The sequence below is a fragment of the Vanacampus margaritifer genome, chromosome 10 (assembly GCF_051991255.1).
Source record: "Vanacampus margaritifer isolate UIUO_Vmar chromosome 10, RoL_Vmar_1.0, whole genome shotgun sequence".
Classification (NCBI taxonomy): domain Eukaryota; kingdom Metazoa; phylum Chordata; class Actinopteri; order Syngnathiformes; family Syngnathidae; genus Vanacampus; species Vanacampus margaritifer.
In genome coordinates, this window is record NC_135441.1 from 7,535,383 (window position 1) to 7,549,177 (window position 13,795).

A 13,795-nucleotide genomic window follows, 5' to 3' on the forward strand; every position below is an offset into this window, starting at 1 on the left:
ACTGCATGGAAATGCAGGCATTTGACTCAAGAGGTTCTTTTCAGATCATGGAATCTCAGTTTTAGATTTGTGTTGGGGGGGTTTTCCTGTGAAAACTACATTTATATTTTAGATTTACATTTGTATTAGGCACATGAAAAACAGAGAGCTTGTTTATGAATTAAAAACAAGCGAATGTTAAGCTAAGAGAGGATGGAAAATTAATCGGACCTTTTGAGCAAACATTGGCTATGGCCAGTGAGCAGCCATTTTGAATGCCCTGAAGAAGTAATAACGCCTGGTGTACTAATTAACACATGTCAAAATGGGTAGATGAAATAAAATTATTTTGCAGAAGCATTTTCAAAGCGAAAAATACAACTGTTAATGACATCAGCAACAACCACCAAAGGACAGGAGGAGTGAGGATCACGAACACGAACAAAAGCACAGACACTCAAAGATGCAAACCATGCATTAGCAAGAACAATAGAAAGGCCAGGCTGAAATTTGTCAAAAACTCAACGGTACTTATGACAGGACGAAAAACAGGGGATGTTTTGTCATGGCTGGGACTTGCATAGCTTTTTCTAAAGCAGGCTCATTAATCTTCATTGGTGAACAAAATGGTGGCAGCAGCAAAATAAACACAATTTTCTACAGAAATTGTTTGTCTTTGCAATATAAAGAAAAATGCAACCAAACTAATTGGGAGATTTGTCATCACCCAGCCAAGATACTGATTCAAAACATACTGCTAGGACAACAAATGGAAGAAGTGGAAGCGTTTGCACTGGCCAAGTCAATCTCCACACTAAAGCCCTATAGAACATGTATTTTTTTTAAAGTCTGTTTTATATGTATCATCAAAAAAATATCATGCAGACAGTTGGTGATGTAAATGGGTCCCGGGCTTGATGCAGTTTTTTGCATGCAAAAGATCTTCAATGAAATATTAAAATTTTAATCTTTATTCTATTTTGTCGCCTACAAATTCTGTGATTTATTACTAATTTTATTTTCTATCTTTATTTCCAATCCAGGTGTGAATACATGGAATTAAAAGAACTATTGCTCTTTTGTTGTCTCATATTCACGTAAAACTCAAATGTGTTCAATCTACAGAAAAAAATAAAACAATCTCTAAATCTGCATGAAGAAAATACAAATGCTTCATACTTAACACTTGTACGTCATTTAATGATGACCTTTGACCACCCAATGATGTCATCCCTCTGGTTTTAGCTCTCTGTCCGGCCGCATTGTTGGAGGTGTCTGGTGGTTCTTCACCCTCATCATTATCTCATCCTATACTGCCAACTTGGCTGCATTCCTGACAGTGGAGAGGATGGTGTCCCCGATAGAGAGTGCTGAAGATTTGGCCAAGCAAACAGAGATTGCCTATGGAACACTGGATGCTGGCTCAACAAAAGAGTTTTTCAGGGTGAGAACTTTAATAGTGAAGAGATCTTATTCACTACAAAGTGTACATTTGCACAAAAATGACAATGTTTTTTTTTTCTTTGTCGCTGTAATATGCACAAAAAGCCACAAGCTGGCACAAATTTTTGATCCTGACATTTTTGTCTTCTGTTTCCACAGGGCACTGTTTTGAGCTGTTTTAACTATTTAGCTTTTATTTTTAAAGTTTGTTTTTTTGTATGTTTGGATATTACAATAAAAGGGAGCTCACCCCAAGATTTCAAAACTTAGTTTTATTTTGAATGAGCAAATCTTTATTTGCTGCTGTTTACTTAAATCTTTACCGTATTTATTCTAAAAAATACATTTAAATTGTGCTGTACTCGCATAAGGGGGCTGCCATTTTTGTTTATTTTTAACACCGAATCGTTCAAGTTGATATTTATATTGCACCAACATCAAAACGCCACCACCTGAAAATCATGGTTGATTTCTACTTGAATATGCAAAAAAAAAGCTTTTTTTTTCCTGACCATACAAAAAGCCTTTAATACTTTGACTGTGCTTAACTCTTTTTTAGGTCTTAGAGGCCACGAGTGATGCAATAAATAAAATGATGATCTGACTAAGCAGTTTAATAGTAGGAACTAAATCTGCACCAACTAACCTTTGCGGCTGACACTTCAGTGCACCAAAGCATTACAGCAAACCATTTTTAACAAAAATATGGGTGAATGATGCAGAACAGCTGTATTCATTCACTCAAGTTGAAAGAACCTGCCAACTGTTAACAACAATCTTGTTAGATGTAAGAAAGCCACAACATGAAATGGGGTGGCTGATCGGTTCTCTACATGTTCACACTGTGTTTTGGAAAGCCTTGATTTCTGGAAAAAAAAACATAAAATGTGAATCAGATTTAGACTATTTCTCCCTTTACGTCTGAGAAGAAAAACGATACTTAAGTATTGAGCTAAATTACAAATACTGAATATTGATGAATGAGATTTTCTCTGGGTACTACAGTTGCATTCCAAATACATGCATGTTAGATTAATTGAAGACTGTAAATTGCCCATATAGTAGGTGTGAATGTGAATGGTTGTTGGTCTAGGTTAAGATATAAATGCTGAAAACAAAATAAATAGTATTTTCCAACTATGTTGCATGCAAATGTGCTTTAGATTTTGAGTGTTCATTGATGAATGCCATATGCCTGGTTTGAACTTTTCTCACTTTCTTTGCATCTTTCCCCTGATTAACACTCGTTTAATCCTCTCCAATCAGAGATCTAAAATTGCTGTGTTTGAGAAGATGTGGTCGTACATGAAAGCAGCCGACCCATCTGTGTTCGTCAAGACTACAGACGAGGGCGTCATAAGAGTTCGCAAATCCAAGGGAAAGTATGCCTACTTGCTGGAATCCACCATGAATGAGTACATAGAGCAGAGAAAACCCTGTGACACGATGAAAGTAGGAGGAAATCTGGACTCAAAAGGTTATGGCATTGCTACTCCCAAGGGATCCCCTCTCAGGTAAAACCCCCAAAACGTCTGCAAAACCGCATAAAAGTTCAAAGAAGCTTTTATGGAAGTTTGTGCATGAGCTGAATCATGTATTTTTTATTTTTCCATAATGTGTTTTGTTAAAGTTTTTTAAATTGCATTATTAGAACATGATTATTTATGCATGTTTTGCATCTAAAAATTCATAGAAACTGTTTTGCATAGCAGTGAAGTCACATTCATTGTTAAAGTTTGTTCAAGTCGGTCATTTCTTTAAACACAGCGTTGTGTCCTAATGAAGTAATACACTCAAGCTTGTGAGCGCCTGCTTAAGTGTAGTTGAACAAACGTATTCATCCAACTACACGAAACTTTTCCTTATGAGTAGTTCTGGTGGCTGGTGGTTTTGAGAATGAATTTTCCTCTTAGTTCAAACCATCATACTGTATGTACAATCCCCAATTGTAAAATCCTTTATTTTTGTTGTATACTGAAGACATTTGGGCTTCGGATCTAAAAGATAACTATCAGGCAACATTTGAGAATTCAGGTTTTTATGTCGTGACATTTGGTGCACATCTAGATGTGTTAAAAAACTCGGGACAGAAAACCTTTGCGTGCGTGATGAAGCTTCTCCCAATTAGTTCCACAAAAAGAATCAGAAGACCAGACTGGATTTTGCAAAGAAGTGCAGAGATGAGCCACAAAAGTTTTGAAACAAAGTTTGGTGGACTGATAGGAAGACCAAGATTAGTCTCTACCAAAGTGATTGAAATGCCAAAGTATAAAGAAAAGATCTGCGTATAATTCAAAACATACAAGCTCATCTGTGAAGCATAGTGCAGGTAACGTCGCGGCTTGTGCTTTCATGGCTGCTTCTGGAATTGACTCACTAGACTTTTAAATGGTAAATGGACTGCTTTATTTTTTTAAATAGCACTTTATCTACACTATATGATGCCCAAAGCGCTTTACAGATCTACTGGGAGCAAATTAGGGTTCAGTGACTTTCTCAAGGACACTTCAACATGGTCAGCAGGGGTGAGGATTGAACCCAGAACCTTCCCGTTGGGACAAGACCTCTCCACCACTGAGCCATGACACCCTTTATTGATGATGTAACTGTAATTCTGAAGTCTATAAAATGACTTTTTTTCTGACAATTTACAGAAAAATGCTTCCAAACTAATCGGGAGAAGCTTCATCATGAAGCAGGACAATGACCCAAAACACACTGCCAACACAGGAAAGGACTTCATAAGGGAATAAGTGGAAGGTCTTATACTGTCAATCACCAGACCTTAACCCAAAAGAGCATGCATTTGATCTTTTACTGAATATTGAAGGGAGAGACCCCCACCAAGAGCTTAAAGAGGCTGCAGTTAAAAGCCTGGAAATGAATTTCAAATTGAAGTCAATGGGTCGCAAGTGTGATGCAATTAATACAAGTCAGAGTTATGTCACTACATATTATCCGTTCCCAATACTTTTGTTCACTTGAAAAGGCTTTAAACAAAAGATGCTCCTGAGTTATTGACCAAATCTATACATGTAAATTCCATGAATTAAAAGATGGGATTCTGAACTTTTGACCTGAAACCCCAATTTCTTTAGTATACAACAAACAAAGGAATTGAACTTGCCGTTCCAATAGTTTAGTACGGGACTGCATCTTATGGCATGCAATCGAACTCAATGTGTCCATCACAAGGCAATAGGCCCTCTAAGTGGGAGGACAGTGAAGAGGAGCGCATCCCACACAGCCACCTGCCCACTTAAGTCAGGGCTCACACTAGTGAGTGTTGAGTCAACCAAATTGAATATGTGCCCTATTAAGTGTGATAATTGATGTAACTAATGATAACGTATACTGAACGCTCTTCTACCATCGATGTCCAAGTGCAGCAGCTGCCATTTTGCATTACATCAACAACCATTCATGCTTCTGCTGCAGCAGAGTGGGAGAGCTGAAGCCGGTGGTATCTGAAGCCTTTAATCCAGAACTAATAAGGCTCATTCATTTTAATGAAAGGAGCCATATGGTGAGATTTCATTCAAAATTGCAGAGGGTTCATTCATTTGGGCTTCCACCTTGATTCGCAGCCAAAGGTCAGATAACTGACAAGAAATGCTTCCAGTGGTTCAATCACAGCATCTTTTAAATTAGACTCAAATTAGATTCAGTAGTGTAGTCAAGTGTTGAATTCTTTTTCAAAGTCATAAAGTCATCTAGATCTGGAGGTACATTGTAGACGAGTAAAAATCTGCTGAGGACCTCCAGAAGCTCTCTCTCTTTGTGGTGTTTAATCATTTTGCATTCAAGGTGCCACTAACAGACTTTTGATATCACACATATGCAACATACATTATTTGAATGTACGATTTTTAGTTGACAATGAAAAACAAATGTGTTTAAAAAAAAAAGTCAATGTTGTCAATGTATTGTCATTTGATATGCATGTATTATTTTCTATTTGTCTGAAAAACAACACGACTGAGCTCTTTTTTTTTTTCAGATAAAGAGGAAAGAATGAGTTGCATGAATATTTTGCAAAGTAGGGATGGGCATAATAATTGCTGATTTATCAAGCCTTGAATCAAAATGCAATGTGCTACTTCGCTTCAACTTGTCTCAACTAGTGTGCTGTCTAAAAGCTTTTACACACCAATCTGACGTCTGAAGTGGCCCGGTGTCATGATGCGCCATCTGAACGGTGTAGAACGCTCATAATGTCATAATGTTGGAGTGTATTTGAATCGGCGTCAGGCAGTCGTGACATTTGATCACTCTTAGTGGCTGTTTGCACGGGACAAGAACACGAAGTGACAAATGCAGACAAACAGTTCGCTCATTTTGGAAAATTCACTCTTTGCTTTTGGACATACAGTACAATGTCTGTCTGGACATTGCACAATACTCTTGCAAAGAGCCTGAGGATGTGCATTATGACTGAAAATGATTTTATTTACTTGTTTTTTTCTTATTATTTATTTATTATTTTATTTCACTGTATAGAGTTACACTACTCAAAAATTTAGGGATATTTGACTTTCAGGTGAAACTTCCAACGTCCAACTGTTAAATGTTTCAGTACTTTTTGCACAAGTTGCTGTTCTCGAACGAGGAACTTAACGGCAAAATTCACAAACGACAATGCTCCAGCTCATGGAGGTGGTATCATCAAGGAACGGCTGTTGGAGACTGGTGTACCTCAAATGGAATGGCCTGCACTGAAAACCTGTAGGATCAGCTGAGTAGAGGTTCAAAACTCTGCACCCAAGAACCTCAATGACCCGAGGCCTGCCCTTCACTTTTGTTGTGGTGTACCAAACATTGTTGTTAGACTTTGTTTCAATCAATTGTTTGAGATGAGGAAATCACCAGTGCAACCATCTACTTAAAAGTCCTACTTTCATGATATATCACTGTAGTGTGAACTTTTGACACACCTGAAAGCCAAATATCCCAAACTTTTTGTGAGTAGTTTATATCCCGCCCCCGTAAAGAGCTTTCTTGTTACAGCTACCAGTGGTTTGGTGGGGTATTACTTCTCACGCATGCACAAACGGTATGTAATAGTCGGCGTCGTGTTCAGTTTGTTGCGGTATGTATTTCTGTCATTTTTCTACCACGGCGTGTTGATGGTTGATCTGTCACATGGGCCGACGTCGGATTGGTGCATAGAGGCTTTGCCTATGGCAACTTCATGAGGCACAAAAACAAGTTCCATACACTAAAAGAGACATTTTCACATCTCATTCAAGTAATAGTGAAAAAAAAATTAAAAAAAAATAATGCCCATCCCTGTTGGAAAGCTATGTAAATATGCTCATATTGTTGGCCAGATGACATACATCTTGTTTTCACAAAAGGCGCTTTTTTCTTTTGCTGACGATATATATTTTATTATTTGTCTTTTGATGTCCCGTCATACATTTTTAACATGTATGATCTCCTGCCACCAACATGCCTGCCAGCCTGTTAATCCCACCCCACCTCCCTGTATCGACATCCGCTGGTCTTGAACCAAGTGACCAAACTAACTAACTTCCTGACCATCCATGTCCATGCACTTTGACTTCTTTCTTTCTGTCTGAGAGCAAGGCTGAGAAAGAATTCAAAGGTTTTACCAGCTGAGAGGATATTATTGTACTTGTGTTCCCTACAGCTGTTTTGTACACTCACGGTTGCGAATAAAGACTTTCCTGCATCCACTTAGAAAAGAAGAATGATACAAAAAATTTAGCTGCTTTGGAAATAAGGCTAATCTTCACATCACATTCAAACTCTGATTGCAAATTCTTCTTTTCATGGATTTGTGAATGGGGAATGTCTTTGTCCGCAGCTGTCAGCTATAGGAAATACACACACTCACTCACCAGAGGGAGGTTGCAGCCACAAAGGAGATGATTTGAATGAGGATAACGATGAAATGTCATAATCTTCAGTGTTTTTTTGTTTGTAGAAGTAAAAACCCAAATCTTGAGAAATGAATCGTTGTGAGCTTTAATTCACTAGGAGGTCGTTTTGAGTTGCATATTGATATGTCCGTTACCATAGCGATCTGTATGCTGTCGTCACCAAAAGGAAATTGCCATCTGTAGACAGACTTCCGCATCCAAGACATCTCCATTTATAGTGTCTGCTGTGTCTCCCTCTGAGGCCGCTGCTTGGTAAAACCTGACTTGATTGTTTTATGGGCATCCAGCATTTCAGCCCACTGCGGATGTACAACTAACACGTGCATCGTAAAACCAGGGCTCCTGCTTCATATCAGTAGCTAAATGCAGGAGTTTCAATGAGCACATTAGTCAGTGTTGTCATAATCACCACCACCATGATTCTGACCTCGTTATATCTGTGGCATAGAATGTCTCCTAATGGCTATCATTTTATATTATTTTCAAGAAACCCTGTAAACCTGGCAGTGTTAAAACTGAACGAGCAGGGCCTCTTGGACAAATTGAAAAACAAGTGGTGGTACGACAAGGGAGAGTGCGGCAGCGGGGGCGGGGACTCCAAGGTCAGAGCCAGTTTGATAAACCCTGCGGTTAACCTACCACCACCGCTGGGTGCGTGGTGGGTGTATGGGGAGGGGGGTAACCGGCAGACCCTCACTGCGATACCAGCCCGGCTTAAAAAAAAAAAAAACAGCAAATGACAATGTGCTATATCATCATTTGTATTTTTTCAATTCTTGTTCAAAAAGCTCTAATGCAGCAAAGGAGGGTGTGCAGTGTGCCGGTTACCCAAAGTGATATAGTAATACACATCTACTGCCTTAGGGAGCCAGCACAACAAGCTAGATGGAGTATTAATGCATATCACTTTGATTCCAAATGATTCCAATGATGTTTATGCAACCTGTATTTGCGTGTGGGTGTGCGTGTGTGGGTGTGCATGTGCGTGATGTGATGCTTTCTCCTTTATTTAACCAGCTCAAATATTCATGTGTGAATGTATTTTGCTATGTTTTTGAATCAATAACATAAAATAACATGGTATAATATGTTATTTATGTTATTTCTTTGTGGTTGGAAGAATCCCAGTAAACCTAGCGGTGTTGAAACTCAATGAGCAAGCCGTCTTAGACAAACTGAAAAACAAATGGTGGTACGATAAAGGGGAGTGTGGCAACAAGGACTCCGGAAGAAAGGTTAGTCCCCATCCTGATTCTGTCTCCTCACAGCATCTCTCAGCACAACCCTGCCCTGATCCTAGACCAGCCCCAGATCCAGGCCGAGAGGCCTCTGATACTTTGAGTACTCTTGCAGTAGCAAAAACAGTACAGGCCTGCATATAAGACAAAAGTAGTATTCATCAGTTATTCATTAAAAAAAAAAATGCAAAAGTAACTAAACTTTATGTGATAATATTTCAAGTGAAATGTATGAAAAATCAAAATTTTGGTTTAAAAAACTATGTTCTTTTCCCCTATTTTTGATTAAGGTCTTTCAAAGTATTTTTAAAATCATGTTTTTGCACTGTGCACTCTTTTGTAATTTTAGTAAGCATTTTTTTTCCTTTACAACCCCTAGGTATAGCCTAGATATTGGTAAATGTCTAAACAATGTGAATTTTTTCATTTTTTATTAAGCCTCCTGTGTAATACCCCCCCTCGAATTGAGATTTAAAAAAAAAAGTGTATTTAAAAAAATAAGAACGTTATTCACAGGATTTTACAGTTGATCAATAATTGGTTACTACTTAACTACTTTACGTATTTGCTACACATGATTCATCAGTATTTTACTATGATTCTTAAATAAATAAATACATTTTCATCCGCCTGCGTTAAAGTGTAATTTTCACAACAACATCTTTTAATTATTGCCTTATATACTTACTGTATATACATGTACTTTGTGGGCAATCTGGTGTCTGTTTTTAGTTTTTTCAAGAAATAATGTTTTAGCTTTTTGTCGAGATTATTATTCTCCAAGCATTTTAACACAAATGCCTGAGTTTAACTTTCTAGAATCACTCAAACAGATTAACGTCCTTGACTTTTGAACTAAATCATGGATAGACTTTCATCTGGAAACTCAAACCTGAGTCATATCGAGTATGCTTGCATGTGTTTGAGCTTGAGTCTCATTCGCCATAAGAGACCTGTTCCCTCAAGAATTTCATAGCATTTCCAATGAAAAGGCCTCAGACATGACTTGTCTACTCGCTTGCATCTCAGTACACTACCTCTATATACACACTTGTTTTTGTTGCTTGGAAACAAATGTACCAGTCGTGTTTATCCCAAGCATACAACCAGGCAGCCAGCATAGTTTTGAGGAATAAACATCATTCTTCAAACACAGTCAGATCATTTATTTTTAAGATGCTTCAGAGTATTCGGCCTCAGGGGCAGACCTTGAGAGGGTTGTAAATGCCCATGAAGATGATTTGATGAGCGTAAATTATTCCTGACAGAAGGAATTTGACTCTGAGATTGTCATGTTGCTACAGTTTAGACTGATAACCTGCAGCTGGTCATGCTTTCAGAACACATTATTTGGCACCAATCTTGCAATATTAATCTTTTCTGCATTATACCGTACAGTATAATGTTTCCATATATAGTTCAACATTACCCAGCCGTAAAAATGAACATTTATAGTAATAAAGACAAATCTATTTAGGCGCTTAAAACTAGTATTTATTTATTTTTGATTCAGATTTAATTACCAATTCCCGCTACAGCTTTTATAGATCCTGTTTTTGCATTGTTTGAATTTATATTAAATACAGGTACTATGATGAGACGTCAAAACTGTTAAGACTAACTAAAAGTGCAGACTACCAATATACAAATAATACCAAACCTGTAAATGTGTCATTTCCCTCACAAAGTATGTCAATATAGATAAGTTGGAAATGCAGAGTAAATAGTAATTTAGAAAAATATATTAGCAAGATGTGTGCGTCATTTAAATATGTGTGGCCTGTGTCATGAAACCAGTGAAACAATACCCCATTTACATTAATATCGCTGGATAACTGATCTCACAAAACTGATAATTGACATTTGACCCGTGTAGTGACTGCATGTGTGACAAACATGGCTCATGTGGCTCTGATACGTCTTTATGAAATCAAAATCAGCAGCCAATACCCTGGGTACTGTAGATGTATTATGTAATACTTAAGTACAATTACAACTTGTTGCACTATTACATGCATCTTGTACAGATGGCCCTGTGGTTCTGAGAGAAAATATTGTCATTGAGTAGATCTGTGCGTTTCATAATGAAATAAATAGAATTGAAGCTATCTGATCTCTGTGAGATAAATTATTGATTTTATGCAGTTGAATTGTATAACTGTGCTTTGTGAGACAGGCCTGGAATATGTTCCTGTTTTGTAATATTGTTTGTTTATGTTTTTTGTGTGTGTGTGTGTGTGTGTGCGTGTGTGTGTGTGTGTGTGTGTGTGTGTGTGTGTGTGTGTGTGTGTGTGTGTGTGTGTGTGTGTGTGTGTGTGTGTGTGTGAGCGTGTGTGTGTGAGCGTGTGTGTGTGTGTGTCTGAGAGAACCCAATTTACATCTTTTGATTTCACAACCTCATCTACATTATGTGTGTATTTCTGTATGTATACATGTACTGTAAAACTGGTCAAAACATTAGGTACTAGTGCTAGTACTATGTTTTATATTAGCGTGTCAACCTATTAATTTTTTTTATCGTAATTAATCGCATGACTTCAATAGTTAACACATGATTACCGGTAATCACAAATTTTATATCTGTTGTAAATGCACAATAAAATATACAATAAATACCTTTTTTCTAAGTTTTCATCAGATTGCAGCGGGAAAAATGTTAAGTTAATAGAAATGGGGCTGCATCTTTTAGTCATTGATAGTCATTTCATAATAATTCATAAAATTGAGTTACAATTAAAAAGATGTACTGTACTGTAAAAACGAGTTTGATATTGATTTCTGTTTAGGTAATTTATCTGACACTAGATGGCAGAATTGCATTTGTAAGATGGTGGTGACAGCTCAGTGCATTTTAATTCTCATTTTAAGAGCTATCTAATATTTATCATAAAGTAACTTGTGAAATTCTACACAATTTTAAAGTTGTAAAATACGACTTGACCCCACTCTCCACAAATATATGCATTATTATTAATTTTATTACTGCAAATTTTTGTCGTGGACATGTCTGCTGCGTTGGGACTGGAATTCCCCAGGTCACTCGTTAAAAAAATTTGTGGGGTTAAAGGAACTATAAATTAACACAAAATGAACGCACTTAATTTTTGACACCTCCTATATATATATATATATATATATATACTATTTTCCAGTGATCAACTAGTTAAGTAAATGCAGAAATTTTGTATAGCTTTGTCTTGGATCTGTATTGTCTTCAGAGCTGGGCAAAACTGTCGTTACATCGGCCCATCATTGACAGATGCTATTGAATTTTTGGCAAGTGCTTTATGACGCAAAGCCTAAAAAAAATACATGGACTGAGCACCGACTAAAGCAGGTTTACATCCGTTGATCCGGTCTTAGTCCATGCAGTTTTCTTTGCACTATAAAGACCTCGCCGAAAATGCGAAAGCTTTCACTGAAAGGTGGACATCCGTCAATGGCGGGCCGATGTAACGACGGTTTTGCCCAACTTTGATTGTGCCCCTGATGAAGTTTTCTGAATGAAGTGTCCCTAATGTTGTGGCCGGTGATTACATAAGAATGTACAATTATGTATAGGACTGTGTGTCATGTGGTAAAGGCATTTTTGCACTTTACTGTGTACAGTATGTGTGAATGGAAACATCCTCAGTCAATCATGAGTGCGTAAATGTGAATGTTGTCTGTTGCTACGCTCCAAAATCTCCGCTCACCGATTGGCTCCCCATCCTGTCGCTTCCCCCAGGACAAGACGAGCGCTCTGAGCCTCAGCAACGTGGCCGGAGTTTTCTACATCCTGATCGGCGGCCTGGGCCTGGCCATGCTTGTGGCGCTGGTGGAGTTCTGCTACAAATCTAGGACCGAGTCACGCCGAATGAAGGTGTCAACCGCACGAGCCGCTGCTGCCTCAGCTGCTCAGGCCTTTCACTGCTCAGCCTTAGACAGTGGTGCTAGCGCCCCCTACACAGAGCTGCAGAGCTACGGCCTGTACGCCAACAACACTGTTAAGATATAAGGGCAGAGCACAGCCACGGGGTAGGAAATGCTGTGATAAAGCCATGATGATGATGATGATGATGATGATGATGATGATGATGATGATGATGACATCCGCCTCCTCATCCCTCGCCCATCTAACCGTGGCCACAGTAGGGCCTTTCACGGCTTCCACCGCAGCTCTAACGCTCTCCTGTACCTCTCTTTCCTTCTGTCGCTCCCTCGCTAAGTTTTCGTGTTACTGATGGCCTGCAGATGTCCTCAATCACTTATTTCAAAATTGCCCTTATGCCTGCTTCATTTTTAGTACTTACAAATACAACATGGTTTGAGTCCTCCATCCTCACGATCTCGTCTCCCTGTAGCCTCACTCTTCCTCCTCCAGCTGTCGTTCACGCACATACAGTATAGTCTGCCTTCTGCAAATCTTCATTCCTCTCCTTTCCAGCGCACCTGCTTTCACTGCAGATCACAATGTCATCTGCAAATATCATGGTCCATGGGGATTCCAGTCTAACCTCGTCTGTCTCCATCATAAACTCGTCTGTTACACCTCACCACTGTTCTGCTACCCTCATACATGTCCTGTACTACTCTAACATACTTCTTTGCCACTCCGGACTTCCCCATGCAGTACCACTGTTCTTCATCAGATATCCTGTCATAGGCTTTCTCTAAACTGACAAAGACACAATGCAGCTCCTGACCTTCTCTGCACTTCTTCATCATCACCCTCAAGGCAAATATTGCATCTTTAGTACTCTTCTTCGGCATGAAACTATACTGTTCCTCGCGAATACTCACTTCTGTCCAGAAGTCTATCTTCCACTAATCTCATTCATATCTTCATTGTGTTGTTCACCAACTTGATTCCTCAATAGTTTCCACAACTCTACACATTGCCCCTTGTTCTTGAAATTGGGCACCAGCACATTAGTCCTCCACTCCTTAGGCATTTTCTCACCTTCTAGAATCCTATTACCCAACCTGGTCAAAAACTCCACAGCCACCTCTCTAGATGCTTCTATGAATCCACAGGAATATCATCAGGACCAGATGCCTTTCAATTTTTCCACCCTTTTTAGTGCCTTTCTAACTTCCTCCTCACCAATCATTGTTACTTCCTGGTCCACCACAATTGCCTCTTATACTATTCCTTCTCTCTCATTTCCCTCATTCAACCATCTATTCATCACACTATAACCACCAGTTAACACATTTCCATCTCTTTCCTTAATCACCCTAACATGC

The 13,795-nt window shown here is 38.6% G+C and overlaps 1 protein-coding gene across 6 annotated transcripts in view; it reads left to right on the forward strand.

The window, feature by feature from the left end:
- Positions 1-13,795, forward strand: part of gria1a (glutamate receptor, ionotropic, AMPA 1a) — a 93,225-nt gene that overhangs the window by 74,718 nt on the left and 4,712 nt on the right. Inside the window, exons 12-15 of one of the 6 annotated variants that reach the window (XM_077577310.1) lie at positions 1,225-1,423; positions 2,689-2,936; positions 8,449-8,563; positions 12,294-12,428. In XM_077577310.1, coding sequence (XP_077433436.1) covers positions 1,225-1,423; positions 2,689-2,936; positions 8,449-8,563; positions 12,294-12,428 — 697 coding nt within the window. Of the gene's footprint in view, positions 1-1,224; positions 1,424-2,688; positions 2,937-7,815; positions 7,931-8,448; positions 8,564-12,293; positions 12,584-13,795 lie in introns of those variants that run through there. The other 5 variants (XM_077577312.1, XM_077577309.1, XM_077577311.1 and 2 more) reach the window with 5 other exon arrangements.